The sequence below is a fragment of the Oncorhynchus mykiss genome, chromosome 17, assembly GCF_057628025.1.
Source record: "Oncorhynchus mykiss isolate SJ-2025 chromosome 17, ASM5762802v1, whole genome shotgun sequence".
Classification (NCBI taxonomy): Eukaryota; Metazoa; Chordata; class Actinopteri; order Salmoniformes; family Salmonidae; genus Oncorhynchus; species Oncorhynchus mykiss.
The window spans coordinates 553,743-575,000 of NC_143038.1; the positions used below are offsets into that span (position 1 = coordinate 553,743).

The window sequence follows — 21,258 nt, forward strand, 5'->3', positions numbered from 1 at the left end:
TACACTGGTACAAATGCTTAGTAAATGTGTTTACAATGAATCAAATAGCATAATGAAGACAGGCCTTTAGGTGGTGCACTTTCACTACACAATAATGTGTCAGAATCCAGAGTATACTAGACTCTGGACCTCGAAGCCAGTTCCACTGCGTTTTTTTCATTCCTCCCCTCTGATCAGGGACTGATTTAGACCTGGGACACCAGGCAGGTGACTCCCCTCTGATCAGGGACTGATTTAGACCTGGGACACCAGGTGGGTGCAGTTAGTTATCAGGTAGAACAGAAAAACAGCAAGCTCCAGACCTCGTAGGGTCAGAGTTGAATACCTCTGGTATTGAGCACAAAACATGAAAACATTATATTCCTTTATTTTACTGTAAAAACTACACTCTTAGAAAAAAAGAGTCCCTGAAGGGTAATTCTCCATAGAAACATTTTGGTTTCAGGTAGAAGAACCCTTCAGGGTTCCATGTAGAACTCTGTGGAAAGGGTTTTACCTGGAACCAAAAAGGGTTCCTCAAGCTTTCTCCTATGTGGACAGCCTAAGAACCATTTTTATCTATGAGTGTAGCATACATGATACCCCACATTTGGTTTCTAAAAGATACACCTTATGTACAGTATCAGTCAAAGGTTTGGATACATCTAGTCATTCAAGGGTTTTTCTTTATTTTTACTATTTTCAACATTTTAGAATAATAGTGAAGACATCAAAACTATTAAATAACACAATGGAATCATGTAGTAACCAAAAATAAAGTGTTAAATATAAAATATATTTTGATGTTTGAGATTCTTCAAAGTAGCCCCCCTTTGCCTTGATGACAGCTTTGCACACTCTTGGCATTCTCTCAACCAGCTTCACCTGGAAAGCTTTTCCAATAGTTTTGAAGGAGTTCCCACATATGCTGAGCACTTGTTGGCTGCTTTCCCTTCACTCTGTGGTCCAACTCATCCCAAACCATCTCAATTGACTTGAGGTCGGGTGATTGTGGAGGCCAGGTCATCTGATGCAGCACTCCATCATTCTCCTTCTTGGTCAAATAGCCCTTACACAGCCTGGAGGTGTGCTGGGTCATTGTCTTGTTGAAAAACAAATGATGTCCCACTAAGCGCAAACCAGATGGGATGGCATATTGCTGCAGAATGCTGTGGTAGCCATGCTGGTTAAGTGTGTCTTGAATTTTAAATAAATCTCAGACAGTGTCACCACCCCCACTCCATCACATCTCCTCCATGCTTCACGGTGGGAACCACACATACGGAGATCATCCGTTCACCTAGTCTGCGTCTCACAAAGACACAGCGGTTGGAATCAAAAATCTCAAATTTGGACTCATCAGACCAAAAGGACAGATTTCCACCGGGCTAATGTCCATTGCTCGTGTTTCTTGGCCCAAACAAGTCTCTTCTTATTGGTGTCCATTAGTAGTGGTTTCTTTGCAGGAATTCGACCATGAAGGCCTGATTCACGCAGTCTCCTCTGAACAGCTGATGTTGAGATGTGTCTGTTACTTGAACTCTGTGAAGCATTTATTTGGGCTGCAATCTGAGGCTGGTAACTGTAATGAACTTATCCTCCACAGCAGAGGTAACTCTGGGTCTTCCTTTCCTGTGGGGGTTCTCATGAGAGCCAGTTTCATCATAGCACTTGATGGTTTTTGCGACTGCACTTGAAAAAACTTTCAAAGCTCTTGAAATGTTCCAGATTAAGCCATAAAGGTCAGTCAAAGTAATGATGGACTGTTGTTTCTCTGCTTATTTGACCTGTTCTTGCCAAAAGCTGCACCGAAGTCTAACAAGACAGCCCCCACAATCATTTTATCAATTTCTCCCAGCCAATCATCAGTCACTTGTGTAAGTGCTGTGCTTGTGCAGTGTCCTTCCCTATAAGTGTGCTGAAAGTCTGTTTTCAAATTGTTTACTGTGAAATAGCAATGTATCTGGAAACAATTTTTTCCAGAAGTTTACTAAGGGTTGGAAACAGACTGGCTTCCCTCCAGGCCTGAGGAACACACTTTCTAGTAGGTTTAAATTGAATATGTGGCAAAAAGGAGTGGCAATATCGTCAGATCCCGGTGGCTTATCTAGAAGGCCAGCATCCCAGAGACGCCTCTTCACTTTTGACATTGAGACTGGTGTTTTGTGGGTACTATTTAATGAAACTGCCAGTTGAGTACTTGAGACATCTGTGTACTTGTCCTCTTGCTCAGTGGTGCACCCAGGCCTCCCACTCCTCTTTCTATTCTGGTTAGAGACAGTTTGCGCTGTTCTGTGAAGGGAGTTGTACACAGCGTTGTATGAGATCTAGAGGTCGACCAATTAAATCGGAATGGCAGATTAATTAGGGCCGATTTGCAGCAAGGAGCCAAGGTAAGGTGCTAGCTAGCATTAAACTTATCTTATAATTTGTTTTATTGTTTAACAATCACTAGTTAACTACACATGGTTGATGATATTACTAGTATATCTAGCTTGTCCTGCGTTGCATATAAATCGATGCGGTGCCTGTTAATTTATCATTAAATCACAGCCTACTTCCCCTAACGGGTGATTTAACAATCTCCTTTTGCAAAAAAAGCACTGTCGATGCACCAATGTGTACCTAACCATAAACATCAACGCCTTTCTTAAAATCAATACACAAGTATATATTTTTAAACCTGCATATTTAGTTAATATTGCCTGCTAACATGAATTTCTTTTAACTAGGGAAACTGTGTCACTTCTCTTGCATTCTGTGCAAGCAGAGTCAGGGTATTGTCACGTTCGTCGTAATGATGAGACCAGGGCGCAGTGTGATAAGCATACATTCTTCTTTTAATAAACGAAGAACACTTAAACTATACAAAACAACTAAACAAACGTGAAGCTATAAACACAAGTGCTGACATGCAACTAACTATACATAGACAATAACCCACGAAATACCCAAGGAATATGGCTACCTAGATATGGTCCCCAATCAGAGACAACTGTTACATTCCCCAGTTTCTGTGTTGTGGTTTGTCAGGTGTGTGTTTCAGGATGGCTTCCTGAAATCCCCTCAAGCAGCTGATTGGTTGACACCATGGCTAATTGGAGAGCTGACCCCGCCCTCTCATCAGAACGTAGCTGCTGTCAATTACCAACACTTTTTACAGCTGTATACAAACCAGTGTTCTGTTGCTCAGGGGAGATTGATTGTGATATAGAGAATTCAATTGCTGAGAGCTGTGTTGGTTGTTTTTCAGGGAGCTGAGGGTTATATAGTGTTGGTTGTTTCTCAAAAAGCGATTTGGTATGTACTATGTTGTTGCTGAGGGAGCTGGTTGGTTATGTCTGGTATGTGTCAATAGGACGCTCTGTTTTGATCATTGAAATAGTTTGTTCTCCTGTTTTATTTGTTCCCAGGGGGGAAGGGGAAGGCTCCTAGGGAGTGTTTAGGCAAGAGGCCTGCGGGCATACATACCCATAGTATATTCACTGTCCAGGCACACTAGGTAAGACCTGGGCGGAACACACCCTGTATTTTGGTTAGGGGCACCAGGTGGTGCTAGTTAGGTAAGTAGTGGTTAGGCAGGTAAGATAGGAGGGGGGCTTTGATATGTACTTTCTTTGCTTTGGTTCCGTCCAGCACCTTTTCCCCATATTACCGTGTGAAGGAAGACATTCCTAGTAAACGGTAAATCCTTACTCGCACCTACAATCCATACCTCTTTCACTTCACTGAGAGTTGAGTTGTAGGAGGGTGTTGTGTTCTCTCTTCATAGAGGTGTGCGTAACAACGATAAACAGCTGCCTCTGAGAACCAATCTAGGCAACCATAGACATAAACCCCTAGACAATACAAAAACTAAACCAACCACCCTCGTCACACCCTGACCTAATCAACATAATAAAGAAAACAAAGATAACTAAGGTCAGGGTGTGACAGTACCCCCCCCCCCCCCCCCCGTCGCTGGGGACCATCACTGCATGGATCATCACCGGAGACCCCGGGCTGGGGACCGTCGCCGGAGACCCCGGGCTGGGGACCGTCACTGCATGGATCATCACCGGAGACCCCGGGCTGGGGACCGTCGCCGGAGACCCCGGGCTGGGGACCGTCACTGCATGGATCATCACCGGAGACCCCGGGCTGGGGACCGTCGCCGGAGACCCCGGGCTGGGGACCATCACTGCATGGATCATCACCGGAGACCCCGGGCTGGGGACCGTCGCCGGGAGGTTCCGGTCTGTGAAGCGTCGCCGGGAGGTTCCGGTCTGTGAAGCGTCGCCCGGGAGGTTCCGGTCTGTGGCCCGTCGACGGGAGGTTCCGGTCTGTGAAGCGTCGCCGGGAGGTTCCGGTCTGTGGCCCGTCGCCGGGAGGTTCCGGTCTGTGAAGCGTCGCCGGGAGGTTCCGGTCTGTGAAGCGTCGCCGGGAGGTTCCGGTCTGTGGCCCGTCGCCGGGAGGTTCCGGTCTGTGAAGCGTCGCCGGGAGGTTCCGGTCTGTGAAGCGTCGCCGGGAGGTTCCGGTCTGTGAAGCGTCGCCCGGGAGGTTCCGGTCTGTGAAGCGTCGCCGGGAGTTTCCGGTCTGTGAAGCGTCGCCGGGAGGTTCCGGTCTGTGAAGCGTCGCCGGGAGGTTCCGGTCTGTGAAGCGTCGCCCGGGAGGTTCCGGTCTGTGAGGCGTCGCCGGGAGGTTCCGGTCTGTGAAGCGTCGCCCGGGAGGTTCCGGTCTGTGAAGCGTCGCCCGGGAGGTTCCGGTCTGTGAAGCGTCGCCGGGAGTTTCCGGTCTGTGAAGCGTCGCCGGGAGGTTCCGGTCTGTGAAGCGTCGCCCGGGAGTTTCCGGTCTGTGAAGCGTCGCCGGGAGTTTCCGGTCTGTGAAGCGTCGCCGGGAGTTTCCGGTCTGTGAAGCGTCGCCGGGAGGTTCCGGTCTGTGGCCCGTCGCCGGACGCTCTGGACAGCCGAGGTGCACTATAGGCCTGGTGCGTGGTGCCGGCACTGGTGGTACCGGCCTGGTGGTAACACTCAGGGCGAGTGCGGGGAAGAGGAACAGGGCGTACTGGACCCTGGAGGCGCACTGGAGGCCTGGTGCCGGAACTGGTGGTATGGGGACACGCACCTCAGGGCGAGTGCGGGGAGGAGGAACATGGCGTACTGGGCTCTGGAGGCGCAAAGGAAGCCTGGTGCGTGGTGTTGGCACTGGTGGTACTGGGCTGGTGAATCGGTATCAGCGTTGAAAAATCGTAATTGGTCAACCTCTAATGAGATCTTCAGTTTCTTGACAATTTCTCGCATGGAATAGCATTCATTTTTTTAGAACAAGAATAGACTGACGAGTTTCAGAAGAAAGTTCTTTGTTTCTGGCATTTTGAGCCTGTAAATCGAACCCAAATGCTGATGCTGCAGATACTCAACTAGTCTAAAGGCGGCCAGTTTTCAGCTGTGCTAACAAATGCAGAAGGGTTTTCTAATGATAAATTAGCCTTTTAAAATGATACATTTGAATTAGCTAACAAAACGTGCCATTGGAACACAGGAGTGATGGTTGCTGATAATGGGCCTCTGTACGCCTATGTAGATAATCCATTAAAAAGCAGTTTCCAGCTATAATAGTCATTTACAACATTAACAATGTCTACAGGGATGCAAACTGGTGAGGGCCCAAAAAGGTGACATTTTTTGGAGGCACTGAAACATGCAAAACAAATCCCTGCTAAGGGGAAAATTCAGGCTTTAACTAATTAAACAAAAGAATATGATCTGAAACATCTTAAAACATAAAAAAATATATTTTTGCTCATAGTGGACACTATAGACAATCAATCAAGAGCACGTGCGCAAAAATAACATTCACTGAGTTTAAAAAAATGATAACCCCCCTCCCCCCTCACACACTCACTGTCAAGTTCAACACAACAAAAACAATCCCTTTGGGCTACACTGCATATTATACACTTTCTGCCTGTGGACATCTGTTCTACAACGTGCCAGCAAAAGTGAGAAAGAGGGAACGTGTGTGGTGTTCCTTTCACCTCTATAGGGACATCCAGTTTAAGCCAGGCCCAGCTCCACACCCTGAATGTACTTGTTTAACAAGCAACGCCTCATCTTCACCTAATTCTCTCATTCTGAAATTTAACCACATACTGTAGAGGGAAAACATTAGTTAACAGATAGTGGTTAGTTCGTTAGCTAGTTAACATTTCACACAGATTGCCAGGGTCCAGTAAGCAACTAACGCGTTTATAACTTGAACAGCAAGGAGTCGTATATCAGTTAACCAATTCGCTGTAGTATTATGTTACTAATGTTAGCTTATCTGACTTCATTAGCAAGCCAATTTTCACACCATAAACTCAATTATTTGATCAGATGAGTTGGCTAATGTTGCTCAACATTTCTCTGGCTAGGTAACGGAGAATTTGATCTGTGCTAATACTTGTTCCGCCACACTTTCTCCCTCACCTCAAACTTTCCAAATGCCTGTTGTTTTTCAGTTACAGCTCATGAAGTACACTTCATCCCCGTGGTCATCAGGCTTCTCACCTAACATTACCTCTGTTTTCGTTCAGGGGATGTGCTGCTGTAACTGCCTTTTTACTCTATGCGGTCTTTCCAGAGCACGTGCTGATGCTGTAACCAGAGTTGCCAGCGCCTCAGTAAGGAAAGTAGCTATTGGCTGTCCTAAAAGTCGCTAAAAGTCGCTAAATGATGTCATCACCATAATGACATGTGCATGTAATTGTGATGGACGCTGTAGGAGAGGAATAACGTTGTGGGAAAGACCAAGAGTAAAAAAAACACCCTAAATATGTTTACAACTACAAATTAACTTTCTTCTGTCGATTCTTGTTTTTTTTATGTCACAATTCCAACCCTCCTCCTTTATCTGGACTTGGGACTGGCAAAAGTGACCCAAAAGAGACACTCTGGCGGAGGTATTTAGTTAATTATTTATTTTGGTTTTTAACCTTAGGCTCCACTTTGGAGCCTACAACAAGTTACAGTAAAACATGAACATTTATAACCATACCATTTTTTTTGTTTTTTTTTAACATACAATCTACATTAACAATCTAATCTAAATGGACCAAAACTGGCAATGGCAATGTGAGAAAATTATGGTAAGTAGTCTGGCCCTAATTCAGGTGAATAGTTTTTTTTCCCAGACCCCCCTCCACACACACAGGCTGTACTGGCTCACAGAAAGAGTGGGTCATCGTCTTTTTGGTCAAGGCTCTCTATGGCAGGTTCAGCAACTGAGGGAGCTGACTTAAATGAGTAAGCAGCTGATGAACCAAAAAGCTTCAAAACATTATCAGGCAGCTGGTGCTCATAGCAAGCCTCACCAGACAGCTTCAGTCCATATCGAATGTACAGGATGGAGTTAAGGGTCTGCAAGGACATCCGATTTCTAAGTTTGCTTTTTACCACACTCATCTGTCTGAATACTCTCTCGACTTCAGCATTCGACTGTGGCAAGGACATCACAGACACAGCAGCCATGGCAAGTTCTTGAAACGGGTTGATATCAGCTGCATCCCTGAACGTCCAAATCTCACTCCAGACGCTCTGTTTGTTTTTTGTCTCGTTCCATTTACTAAGATGGATGGCACACCATTGCTGGACAATCTTGTTTATCTCTGCAGGGGAGTAGCCAAGGAGCTTGGCTATGTTTTCTATTTCTCCAGGGCTCTTATTGTGCTTTAGAGTTTCCTCCACATTGAAAACTGACATGCTTCAATGTTAATTATTTTTATTTTTTTATTAAAAAAATAAAAATAAAAACCCCACGGAACACCCGGTCGCGGCCGGTTACGACAGAGCCTGGGCGCGAACCCAGGGACTCTGATGGCACAGCTGGCGCTGCAGTACAGCGCCCTTAACCACTGCGCCACCTGGGAGGCAATGCTTCGATGTTGAGGGTGAGACTGCCGGACAACTCCATAGTGAGGGAGATGGTGAAGGCTACACACTGCTTTCGGACATTGTTTTCATCCTCAGGCGCAAGGTGGAGCTCAGCTGCCTTAGACTCAAAAAGGTAACCAAGGTATGGTTTGGGACTGATGTATCCATCTATTGGCCCTTTGAGTACATCAACATTTGCCAGTGGATTCAGCACCCTGCTGCTCACAGACTTGATCACCTCTTAAGCTGTCAAGTAGCTTAAGAGGATCTACTTGCTCTCACCCAGCACTACTGTACCTCACCCAGCACTACTGTACCTCACCCAGCACTACTGTACCTCACTGATGGGTGAGAATGGTCTGTTAATTGAATGATTAGAATATTCAGCCCTGAAACATATAATTGTATGGAATTGATTAGAATGTATAAAATCATAATCAATAAATGTGTAGTCCTAGTCAGAATTAGGGTAAAACAATAGGCCTTTATGGTATTTAAACACAGACTGTCTGAGCTTGGTGCCGACCTGACTAGAGATTTGGGAGAGAACGGGGAGTACGTCTCAAGGACAAGGTCACTATCTCTGTCAGCTGGGTAGTGAGACAGACAGTGTGTGTAGCAGGACAAGGTCACCATCTCTGTTGGCTGGGTAGTGAGACAGACAGTGTAGCAGGACAAGGTCACCATCTCTGTCGGCTGGGTAGTGAGACAGACAGTGTAGCAGGACAAGGTCACCATCTGTCGGCTGGGTAGTGAGACAGACAGTGTAGCAGGACAAGGTCACCATCTCTGTCGGCTGGGTAGTGAGACAGACAGTGTAGCAGGACAAGGTCACCATCTCTGTCGGCTGGGTAGTGAGACAGACAGTGTGTGTAGCAGGACAAGGTCACTATCTCTGTCGGCTGGGTAGTGAGACAGTGTGTGTAGCAGGACAAGGTCACCATCTCTGTCGGCTGGGTAGTGAGACACAGTGTGTGTAGCAGGACAGGGTCACTATCTCTGTCGGCTGGGTAGTGAGACAGACAGTGTGTGTAGCAGGACAAGGTCACTATCTCTGTTGGCTAGGTAGTGAGACAGACAGTGTGTGCGTATGTGTGAGAAGTCAGTATAAAATGTTGTATTCTTTACTTTAGAACGTTCCGTGAATAAACATTTAACTACTTTAGCTGGGCCTCCGTTTGTTTCATTCGACCAGGATCTTACAAATTCTGGTTTGCAGACAGAGTAATATAATTCAATTGGGTTATGTACCTGGAGAACATAATTATCTTATCACTCACCCAGCACTGACTTCAAAAAAGTCAGATACAGTATGTTTTGAGGATCCCTGTACATGGAGTATAAACCCTCAGCCATGTAGCAGTGTTCACTGGACTTGGTGACTGCGAAATGCAGCCTGAGCTCCTCCCACCGGTCCAAAATGCGTGAAACCACGGATTCAATGGAGAGCCAACGTGTGGCACACACCTTGGTTATCTGTAAAGGTTTCTCCCCACAGCTGATGGTTTCATATATGGCCTTGTAGGCCTCCCTGTACTTTGGAGACACTGAAAACCAGTTATAAGTCTCTCGTACCACGTACTCCACACTACGGGGGATGGTGTCATTGGAAGCCTGAATTACAGCAAGCTGCAGAGAGTGGCACACACAGCGAATAAGAACCAGATGAGACCATACTCCTCCTTCAGCACTTTATGGACCCCATTGTTAATCCCTGTCATAAGAGGCATTGTCAGTCCCTATCCCCAGGAGTTTCTCTTTAAGATAACACTGAGGAAAGCCACAACAGCATGGGCTACAGACTTGGCATCTCCTCCCTATAGATTTGGCATCTCCTCCCTATAGATTTGGCATCTCCTCCCTATAGATTTGGCATCTACTCCCTATAGATTTGGCATCTCCTCCCTCCAACTCAACAAGCCCCAGAAATGTTGATACAATTGTCTGCCTGGTGTCACTAAACTACCTTATCACAACCCCCAGGTACTTAGAGACACTTACATCCATGGACTCCGAGGGGGCTGAAACGCTGGTCACCCACATCTGGGACCAACTTGTTCAGAAAGTATGGTGCTAGAACACCATTAATCATTTGAGCATTTTGAAGTGGGTAACAGCGGTGGAGTCTGAGAAAGCAGCTCTACATGCTTCTCCAATGTGATCACATGCCAGCATGGAACAGTGTTCAGCGATAGCTAATGCCATGGTGGCCTCAGCCTTTTTTGCAGAGTCAAGTTTTTTTAACCATTAATGTCAGCTTGTTTTGGATGGAACTTAAGCTTTGCCTTTTGAGTATGTTTTTGAGTTGTCATGTGTTCTTTTACATCACTAAGTTTGGCGTAGAAATCAGCCTTACAATACAGGCAGTATGCCCGTGTATCATCTCCAATAAACGGCTTCAACCAGCCTTTGAATTCAGGGTTTGATTCCCACTCCTTTCTGTATTTGAGTGTACAGTTTAGACTGAGACATGATGAGCTAGCCAGCTAGATGTTTAGCTTATGTCACAGAGAGGCACACACACAGTGGACAAGGTGAGTGAGTGACTGAGGCTGTATGAGTCAAATGCAGTGATTTATTTTAGACAAAGAACATTTTACATTTACATCCCGCCTTGAATGTAAGCCAGGGCGAGATCAGCTAGCGGCGGCTTCCCGCATGCGCTGTTCATTTGCAGTCTGGACGGGAGGGGTGAACATCTCCCGCTCTAACTGCAGCTGGGAGGGACTGCTGCGCGAGGACTGGGCTGCCTGGGAGTGCTTTGGGACTGGGGTGGGGCCCACGGCAGCACCTGCTGCTCATTGAGAAGAGTAAGAAGGATACGTGCTTTCACTTTAGTCTCCAAAAGTCTTCAATAACACCAGAAAAAGTCACTAGTCGATTTTTTGAAATTGTGTTGCTAGAGGGGTCTGAATACTCGCTAAATATAGCGACGAAGTCGCTAAGTTGGCAACACTAGCTGTAACTAGCAAATTGGTTGTCTCTTCAGTCGCTTGCTGCGCTGCATTCTGTTGTTACGCAAACGATTGGCTGAGCCTTGGATACAGCCAGTATTTCGCCAAACGCGCATCACTCGTTCGCTTACAGCGAGTAGTGATCCAACCCCAACCACACACACAACTTTTCTCATCGGATCTACACAAATCACGTAGGTCACCTATTTTGGATTCAAAACGGCAAATTTCGCCAAAAGGTGACTAGTTTGCATCCCTGTGATAATGGGCCTCTGTACGCCTATGTAGATATTCCATTTTTTTTAAATCATCCGTGAGGCCTCCCGGGTGGCGCAGTGGTTAAGGGCGCTGTACTGCAGCGTCAGCTGTGCCATCAGAGACTCTGGGTTCGCGCCCAGACTCTGTCGTAACCGGCGTCGTCCGGGTTAGGGAGGGCTTGGTCGGTAGGGATGTCCTACCGACCACCAGCGACTCCTGTGGCTGGACGGGCGCAGTGCGCGCTAACCAAGGTTGCCAGGTGCACAGTGTTTCCTCCGACACATTGGTGCGGCTGGCTTCCGGGTTGGATGCGCACTGTGTTAAGAAGCAGTGCGGCTTGGTTGGGTTGTGTATCGGAGGACGCATGACTTTCAACCTTCGTCTCTCCCGAGCCCGTACGGGAGTTGTAGCGATGAGACAAGCTACTACAACAATTGGATACCACGAAATTGGGGAGAAAAAGGGGTAAAATTCAATAAATAAAATCAGCCATTTCCAGCTACATGAGTCATTTACAACAATGTCTACACTGTATTTCTGATACTTTTGATGTTATTTTAATGGACAAAGTGTTTTTCACCCCAAAACAAGGACATTTCTAAGTAACTCCACATTTCTCAACAATACTATATAACATAAACATACTGTTGACACGTAGGCTATTGATGTAGGGGTCATAACCAACCATAAAATAACACAATATATGTCAGCCAATGGCAATGTCCACTTTAGGTATAATGCCGGGAGCCGCTTGTGGATTTGACAGTGCCACCTCCGACACCACCAATACAACCACTATGCCGGCTAGCGCAGATCTGATAGGATCCAGTCTTAAGGCTCTCAGGTATGATACAAATATGCAGCTTGGGATCTTTTTGTTACAGCATGTGACAGTTGAAAGGTATTGAGACAGGCCCAATAAGCCATCTCCAACACCTATCCACCTTCACTGCACCACAGTCAATGTAAAGGGAAGGGTTGAGGTATACATTAGCAAAATACCAAACAACCTATGGATCTCCCAACAAGAGTGAACGGATGTCTCTTATGCAAGAGCCAATGTCTCTTACCCAAAGTTCCAATTCAACATTTCCAGGAAGGGAAACATACAGGAAGTGTCTTCATGAATTCCGTTTTCCAAACAGGAAGAAGCAATGTTTGCTGTGGTGATTACCCTCTCAGCACGGCGGGCCGGGCCTTGTGTAGTCCTGCCAGTACCTCAGCAGCTGGCTCACTTTGGTCGTCGTCACGGCAACCACGGTGGACAGTTTGCAGCGTCCGTAGCTGTAGATGGGGTTGACGTCAAAGAGCGACTTGCTGGGAGGATTGGTGGGGGAGATGCCCAGTCGCTTCAGACACATCCCCAGGTAGGCATCCTCGATGTAGATGGGCTTGAATGAAATTAATTAAATGGATGGATGAATGGCAGGATTAATTAAATAATGACATGCTTTGTGAATGCTACATAACAATAAAGTGTTACCAATGAATGAGAGAAATAAAGAAAAAATAATACTTTAAGTCCCATACGTAGGAACATTTTCTTAGCAAAATACAGAAGCTCAACATACCTTGATCTGTGGAGTGACCCCCATGATCTTCTTGGGGAGGTCCATGGACATGATGTAGCCAAACCCCAGAGGGTACGGAGGATACTCCGACTCAGCCATCACCTCATAAGGCAGGAAGAACTTGTTGTTGGGGTTTCTCAGCACCGGGCTGTGCCACCAGACTAGACCGGTCATGTAGTTCTGTTTGGGAGTGTCAGGGTTGACCAGCATGGAGACAAGATTCTGGACGTTGAGGAACACGTCTGAGTCAATCTTCATGGCGTAGGAGGCCTCAGGGCACCGCGAGACGAGCCACTCGAGGATCACCATGGTCTTGATGGTCAGGTTATGGTAGGTGTCCTTGAAGTCGCTCTGGAGGAGGTCGTGGTGCACCCGGCTCTCCTGGTTCACCTTCGAATCAGAACAGAATCAACTCAAGTCAAATCAAACTATTTAAATATTAACAAGCCCAACGCACTTAAAAAACAAAAAAAAGCTAAAACATTCAAGACCAACCTTCTCCTGCAGCTCCTGGGCACCTGGTCCTCCAGGAAGTCCTAGCATGAATAGCGTCTGTACCTTCTTCCCCTGCACCAGGGTCTCATTACCCCATGTCCTGCGGATGGCGTCCCGGGAGGCCAGGTTACCTACCGGAAATGTACATGTTAAAAACGTGTTGGAAATACAATAATTACACAACACATTTTACTGTAACAATTTCTTCCAGTCGGCTTTCACAAACACCTGAAAAAAAAAGTTAGTTTGGATTGCATTTTTAGTTCCTACATACATTTAAAATGTATTGGAAACAGGTTATCACTTCACATGCAATGGATCATGTTAGAATTGCAAACAGAATGTGTTAATCTTGTGTGAAATTTCCAGTAGGGTTACCAGGCGCCACGGGGGCCATCAGCACCAGGAACGGGGCCTGATTCCCGGTCCGACACTTCTCCGGCTCATCCATTACGAATTTGTACCCCCGCGGGTATGCCACGTGGTACCGCCCGGGATCCTCCCATTGGACATCATTCCGATTGGTCAAGACACGCGGGTTCACCTGATCATCATCAGCAATCTTTCCAGTGTGATTGGTCCTGTCATCATCAGGAGTCTTTCCAGTGTGACTGATTACCGAGGGTCGCTGTGGGTCGTTCCACCAATTCAAGGCGAAGGTGGTATAGGTCACGGAGACAGCCACTGCCACCAGGATGAATAGAAAACAGGGTCTTCTATACAGCCTTCCAGAAAGGGCTGTACAGGATTGCATCAGAGCTGGGCTGATGAAGAGAGAAAGGATAGAAAGAGTGAGAGGGGGCAATGGTTCTTGCCACACTGTTGTACAGAATGACCATTTGAATGTATAAACATTTCTTGAAATCACCCCTTACACAGAAAACATGAATATATCATTAAGATGAATATTAATATTTGTAATTATTCTCTCATATACTATACCAAGTGACGTGCATGTCTGCAGTTATTATCAATGAAAAAATATATAGCCTGCCTAAAAGAGAAGTGGCATTGTGTTATGTGCAGTTGAACAGCATGAAATCAAAGTTGAGGTTTTCACAGTAGCTCTCTCTGGTGCAACATACAGTAGTTATAGATGGTCACTGGTCATTGGTGCATGATCAGACAAATTGATAAACTATATAAGGAAATAAATTAGAGAGAACATGACGCTGCTGCAACAGATGCCGTGTTCAGAACTGGGAACTATTTTTATTCGAGTTCTGTTGCAGCAGGGTCATGTTATCAGGTGTCTTGAAAGCACCAAGAGTAGGCTATATTACATGACCACGGTTTGCTTTGCCCTTTGCACATGAGATTGTTTACGAAGACAATTGCGTCTGGTGTACTGGTGGTGTAGTTAGACTACAATAACTATTCCTTGGCTGTCTGACAATCACATAATTAAATCGTATAAAAGACAGACAAGTGTTAGAAGTCCAGGGAGGCCTGATTGGTGTCACACTTTCTCCATCTCGAGAAAGCACACCTGATTAATCACATTGCATTCTAAACTGAGGATCATGATTAGGTGATTATTGGAGTCAGGTGTGTTAGCTGGGGTTGGGGCAAAACTGTGACACCAATCAGGCCCTCGAGGACTGGAATTGCCCACCCCTAGACCATGGATATCCAACACCGCTCTAGTTACTAGGTGTGCTGGCTGTTGTTACACCCCAGCACTAAAACACCTGTCATCATTGTGGCTTCAGTCGGTTTATTTGAATAAGGCGTGTTAGCATTGGGCTGGCATATGCTGGAACTAAAGTTTGCCCACATCCAGTAACATACTCTACAACCGGGAAACTATATTTGATGACGTTCAGTGTAATCCCATATGACTGGATCATAATAGCGTGAAATATAACTAATACACACCCTCAAAATAATGTCGCAATGTCTACAAACAAACTCCAGCTTTAATTGACACATACCTCATGTTTTTTTGTATCAAATCCGGCTCATGACGCTCAACGAGATTGGCGCATGGTTGACGTCTTCTTTCTTCTTCCTCAATGTATGTTGACGATGGTGAAATGAGCAAATAATTGGCTGCCCACAGGTAGAGAAGGAGCCACTGTAGGTTGGGTGGCTTTTGTTTTGTATTCTCCACAGCCCCTCCCACACACCACGTACCTGGCTCCAGGAAAGGAGAGGCCACAACTGACAGATTTACATGTATTGTATAGACCTGAAAAGATTGCACTGAATGAAAAGTATATCTGTTCTAAATTGAGCATTCTATAAAGTTCGAGATAGAAATGTATTGTACAGTTGAAGTCAGAAGTTTACATACACCTTAGGCAAATACATTTAAACTCCGTTTTTCACAATTCCTGACATTTAATCAGAGTAAAAATTCCCTGCCTTAGGTCAATTAGGATCTCCACTTTATTTTAAGAATGTGAAATGTCAGAATAATAGTAGAGAGAATTATTTATTTCAGCTTTTAATTCTTTCATCACATTCCCAGTGGGTCAGAAGTTTACATACACTCAATTAGTATTTGGTAGCATTGCTTTGAAATTGTTTAACTTGTGTCAAACATTTTGGGTAGCCTTCCACAAGCTTCCCACAATAAGTTGGGTGAATTTTGGCCCATTCCTCCTGAAAGAGCTGGTGTAACTGAGTCAGGTTTGTAGGCCTTCTTGCTCACACACACTTTTTTCAGTTCTGCCCAAAACTTTTCTATAGGATTGAGGTCAGGGCTTTGTGATGGCCACTCCAATGGCCATACCGTGACTGGTGAAGTGCACCAGTCCCTCCTGCAGCAAAGCACCAGCACAACATGATGCTGCCACCCCCGTGCTTCACGGTAGGGATGGTTCCTCGGCTTGCAAACCTCCCCCCTTTTCCTCCAAACATAACGATGATCATTATGGCCAAACAGTTCTATTTTTGTTTTATCAGACCAGAGGACAGTTCTCCAAATAGTACTATCTTTGTCCCTATGTGCAGTTGCAAACTGTAGTCTGTTTTTTTTATGGCGGTTTTGGAGCAGTGGCTTCTTCCTTGCTGAGTGGCCTTTCAGGTTATGTTGATATAGGACTCGTTTTACTGTGGATATAGATACTTTGTACCCGTTTCCTCCAGCATCTTCACAAGGTCCTTTGCTGTTGTTCTGGGATTGATTTGCACTTTTCGCACCAAAGTACGTTCATCTCTAGGAGACAGAACGCGTCTCCTTCCTGTGCGGTATCACGGCTGTGTGGTCCCATGGTGTTTATACTTGTGTACTATTGTTTGTACAGATGAACGTGGTATCTTCAGGTGTTTGGAAATTGCTCCCAAGGATGAAGCAGACTTGTGGAGGTCTACAATTGTTTTTCTGAGGTCTTGGCTGATTTCTTTAGATTTTCCCATGATATCAAGCAAAGATGCACTGCGTTTGAAGGTAGGACTTGAAATACATCCACAGATACACCTCCAATTGACTCAAATTATGTCAATTAGCCAATCAGAAGCTTCTAAAGCCATGACATACTTTTCTGGAATAGTCCAAGCTGTTTAAAGACACAGTCAACTTCGTGTATGTAAACTTCTGACCCACTGGAATTGTGATACAGTGAATTATAAGTGAAATAATCTGTCTGTAAACAATTGTTGGAAAAATGACTTGTGTCATGCACAAAGTAGATGTCCTAACCGACTTGTCAAAACTATAGTTTGTTAATAACAAGAAATTTGTTTTAATGACTCCAACCTAAGTGCATATAAACTTCAACTGTATATAGCTGACACTTTGCATCACAGAAAAACATGCATGTTCTATAGATGTGGCGAAGAGGTCAATGGAACACAAAGGGTTGGGGATAGAAGGACGCCGGATTTGCGCACATTCAACAAATCTGATCAAACAGTGGATATTTCTCAAATCCGTCATGAGGTATATAATGTAACAGGCCCTGAATGTGGTTATTAATGTCCAATTTGGATATACACTATATATACAAAAGTATGTGGACACCCCTTCCACTTCAGCCACACCTGTTAATGACCGGTGTATAAAATCGAGCACACCGCATTGCAATCGCCATAGACAAACATTGGCAGTAGAATAGCCTTACTGAAGAGCTCAGTGACTTTCAACGTGGCACCGTCATAGGACGCTACCTTTCCAACAAGTCAACTGTAAGTGCTGTTATTGTGACCATCTGGCAGTCCGACGGATGAATCTGGCTTTGGCGGACGCCAGGAGAACGCTACCTGCCCCCATGCATAGTGCCAACTGTAAAGATTGATTGGAACGCAGACTGCGAGCCAAGCCTAATCGCCCAACATCAGTCCCCAACCTCTAATGCTCTTGTGGCTGAATGGAAGCAAGTCCCCACAGGAATGTTCCAAGATCTATTGGAAAGCCTTGCCATAAGAGTGTATAGTCTCTTATATCAGCAAAGGAGGGACCAACTCTATATTAATGCCCATGATTTTGGAATGAGATGTTCGACGAGCAGGTGTCCACATACTTTTGGTAATGTAGTGTATCTAACAAAGTGGTTAGCTTTGTAGTTACATAGTTAGCTAATTGGCTTGACTGTTTATGAACTTCTGTTTGTACCACTGCACGGTAAAGCAATACACGAGTTGAAAATATTGAACACATGCGGTGCAGCCTAATGCCGCATCCCCAACTCATTGTTGCGGACTGCTCCATTGACAATGAATGACTTCCGCTGGAAAGCAATCTGGTGGTCCGAGTTTCCTAGTTCCAACTAGCACTTGAACGCGGCATTAGTTATGGGTGGTCTGGTTTGTTATGACCTAACAAGCAGATAGAGAGGTCTGACAGACCTAGGGTGCGCTCCACAGCTGTCGAGGCGACGCAACAACCACTGGTTGCAAGCCATGTCAACGACTGACAAATTGCTATAACATATGTGGTTAGCTGATACTTAAATTACCTATGTAGTCATTGTAAGATCTGGCAGGCTTCGGCAACGTCTAAAAATAGAAATGAGGTCTTACAGGCCTGCCTACCAGCCTGCCTGACGGCCTGACCTGCCTGACGAGTTGAATGACTCAGCATCGTTTTCTCTCACCACAAGCACTTACTGTGTTCCAAATGGCACCCTATACAGTGCCTTATTTTTGTCCAGAGCCCTATGGGTAGGAAATAAGGTGCCATAGGGGATGTACCCACTTTCCTTCCATCAGGTAGTTTATTTGGTAGGACAAGAGAAACCAACACATGAGAACAGAGTATTAAGTAGCCTTTATTGTCAACATTTCAACGAGACAAATCTCTGACAGTTAAACCCTGTCTCTCTTTTTTTTAAAGATCCCTGTTGTCAACTGCAATGCATTAACCATGTCAATGATTATGATCGTAAATAATACAAATCATTTATTGAACTTTTGTGCTTTTCATAACATAAATAATCTCAATATCATCATTGTTCATATTGTCACAACGATGATGTCCTTAACAAAGAACATAGACACACATGCCACATCATATTCATAGCACAGGTGGCTGGTTGCACCTGAATTGGGGAGGACAGGCTCATATGGCTGGAACGGAATAAATGGAATGGTATCAAACTCATTTTTCCCATGTGGTTGATACAATTCCCTTCATTCCAGCCATTATTATGAGCCATCCTCCCCTCACAAGCCTCCTGTGATTCATAGCTTTCCAGGGCTGCAGCCTTCTGCATTACCTTCCTGATGTCATTACTCATATCATCTTATTTTGTTACACCAGTCATCAGACATTGAGAATAATGATGGACTCCTCCTTTCATTGTGGAAGTTGACAACAGAACAGAACTCCTTTCGTTGACAATGGAAGAGAACAGAACTCCTTTCGTTGACAATGGAACACACCTTATTCTTGTCCAGGTTTTAGTCAACTGTTCTGCAAATAAATTAATTGTGCAATACGTACATAGAAGTCAAACAGCATTTGAACAGTGTCATGCTAAGCAAACAGGATGAGAGAAGCTTTGTGTAACATAATGTGTGACTTTGTGACGTAGAAGTCCGTCACTGGCCGCGGGCAGCATTTGGTTCTTTAACGCACACACATATTCATCACTCCTCCCTGCGCCATTATACCATAAGTTAACAATGTGGGTCGACACACAAATTAACTTCTGTCTTGGTGCAGGCATTTCACACTTGTCAATGCTCATATTTGAGAGATACAATAATTATTATACTTATCAATGTTGTGGATGAGCGCATTGTTTGTTTGTTCTGTTCCTCTCTCTCCATCTCTGTAGCTTCCGGGTATGCTGGAAAAGGACCTGAGCTAAGGGAATTGGGTTGGCTTTATAGTGCCTGTCCCAAATGGCTCATTAATGCATATGGGCATATTGAAAGATATTGTCAGTAGTGATGTAATGTTGTAAATGTTATGTTGTGATATTGTTTAAAACCGTGTTGCAATGTATATCCTTTAGTATGTTTAGTTCATGGAAAATGTAGGTTTGTATTGTAAATTGATTAATTAATTAGGGTTAATTGTTCCGAGGGGAGGGGCTAGCCCTACAAAAGGAGCCTCTCTCCAGTCTCTAAGGAGGGCATTTTTTTGGATTGAGCTGTGGATGGGGCAGCATTGTTTTTAAGCTGTCCCATAAGGTAGACGTTGATGGCAGTACTGTTGTCTTTTGTTCCGGAATCACTTGTAAATAAACACCTTAGCACAGAAGAACTTTTGCGGCTCCGCCATCTTTTTATTTTGATAGAGGTTAGGTTATCCAGTTTAGCCTTCTGGCCTACTCTACGTGACAGACTTAATATACTGATGCCGATATAAAGAGGCTTTGTTGAACAATATATGTAACTTAATTATTCATGTAGATGTCGCTGAATTGAAAAAGAACCCAGTAAAATAAATATATTATGCTGTTAAATATTTGATACTGTTGTATCGGTCTACTTGGTTTGGGCAAGGTCTAGGCCTACGGGCTACTGTTAATTCACTAGGCAAATACTTCTTGACAAAACTATTTTTTTTATGTACAGAATAATCTTCCTTTCAATTGTTTTTGAGAGTTAGAGACTGAATCATTCATAATGGATGGCTTTTGGTTCTCACCAGTGTTTCTTACAGGTTATCCAACTGGTTTCTAGAACACCGTCTCCCGAATGGTTTCACAACACAATGGAATTTGGCAGACAGATGATCATGTAACACAGAGACAAATATCGTGTGGGCAGAGACAAATCTTGTGTGAACAGAGACAAATCTTGTGTGAACAGAGACAAATCTTGTGTGAACAGAGACAAATCTTGTGTGAACAGAGACAAATCTTGTGTGAACAGAGACAAATCTTGTGTGAACAGAGACAAATCTTGTGTGAACAGAGACAAATCTTGTGTGAACAGAGACAAATATTGTGTGAACAGAGACAAATATTGTGTGAACAGAGACAAATCTTGTGTGAACAGAGACACATCTTGTGTGAGTTTTGGCCTGTGAAAGTGTTAATCTATCACAAGAGACTAGACAGATGCTGATCCCATCCTCCTGTCTGGATTTGTTTGGATTCCTGAGATTCGGGATCACAAAATCACAAAAGATCCCTTTGCAAAGTATGTTCCACCATTGTAAATTAAGACTTTGAAAGTCAGATATCCCATTCCGACAGTCATTACAAGTTCAGAACTACTCAATGACCTAACTTCATCATCCCGACCAGCCCCACCACCACCCATCTTTATTTCCCACCCTACCCAATGTCATTATGGGTAATTGAGTCCTAACAAGGTAGGTGCTTATATTTGTCCTGGTTCACACATCTAAAAGTCTGTTTTATACACCTTTGATTTTTCTTTTTTTTTTTGCATATCTCAACTCCCCCCAAGAATGGGGTTACAGCCAAGGTCAGTCATTATCAACATTGAAGAAATTAGGGTTAAGTGCATTGCTCAAGGGCACATCGACAGATATTTTTCACCTTGTCTGTTAGGGGATTTGAACTAGCAACCTTTCAGTTACTGGCACAACACTAGCCGCTCAGCTACCTGCCCCTCGGACACTGATAGAGTCCGTGAAACTTAGTACTAGTACCAGAGTCAATGTCCACGCGGAAATTGAATAAGCGTAACATAAAAATTCCCATCAGAAACGGTCTGTTTAAGCTAGAGATATCTGTTTTATTG

At 44.7% G+C, this 21,258-nt stretch overlaps 2 protein-coding genes across 3 annotated transcripts in view; both read right to left on the bottom strand.

Moving 5' to 3' along the window:
* Positions 1-10,428: 10,428 nt before the first annotated feature.
* On the bottom strand, positions 10,429-15,350 carry LOC110485553 (beta-1,3-galactosyltransferase 2). 2 transcript variants are annotated; one of them, XM_090204208.1, is made up of 5 exons: positions 15,084-15,350; positions 13,528-13,913; positions 13,150-13,280; positions 12,655-13,044; positions 10,429-12,474 (listed from the first exon to the last, which is right to left on the bottom strand). In XM_090204208.1, exons 1-5 carry the CDS (start codon positions 15,086-15,088, stop codon positions 12,262-12,264), a joined length of 1,125 nt encoding a protein of 374 aa, XP_090060334.1. In that variant the 5' UTR covers positions 15,089-15,350; the 3' UTR covers positions 10,429-12,261. The 2 variants fall into 2 exon arrangements, with proteins under 2 accessions (XP_090060334.1, XP_090060335.1); XM_090204209.1 differs by having other exon boundaries at positions 13,769-13,913; positions 15,084-15,260.
* A 4,452-nt stretch (positions 15,351-19,802) lies between these two features.
* Positions 19,803-21,258, bottom strand: part of LOC149975661 (beta-1,3-galactosyltransferase 2-like) — a 21,186-nt gene continuing 19,730 nt past the window's right edge. The window contains exon 4 of the mRNA XM_090204343.1: positions 19,803-21,258. This exon is cut by the window's right edge and continues 575 nt beyond it. The gene's annotated coding sequence lies outside the window, so the exon portion shown is untranslated.

Coding starts and splice junctions, on each gene's coding strand:
- LOC110485553 (XM_090204208.1), bottom strand. Junction 13,281..13,527: donor GATGGCCCCCGTGGCGCCTG/GTAACCCTACTG, acceptor CATTTCCGGTAG/GTAACCTGGCCTCCCGGGAC. Junction 12,475..12,654: donor GGGTCACTCCACAGATCAAG/GTATGTTGAGCT, acceptor ATTTCATTCAAG/CCCATCTACATCGAGGATGC.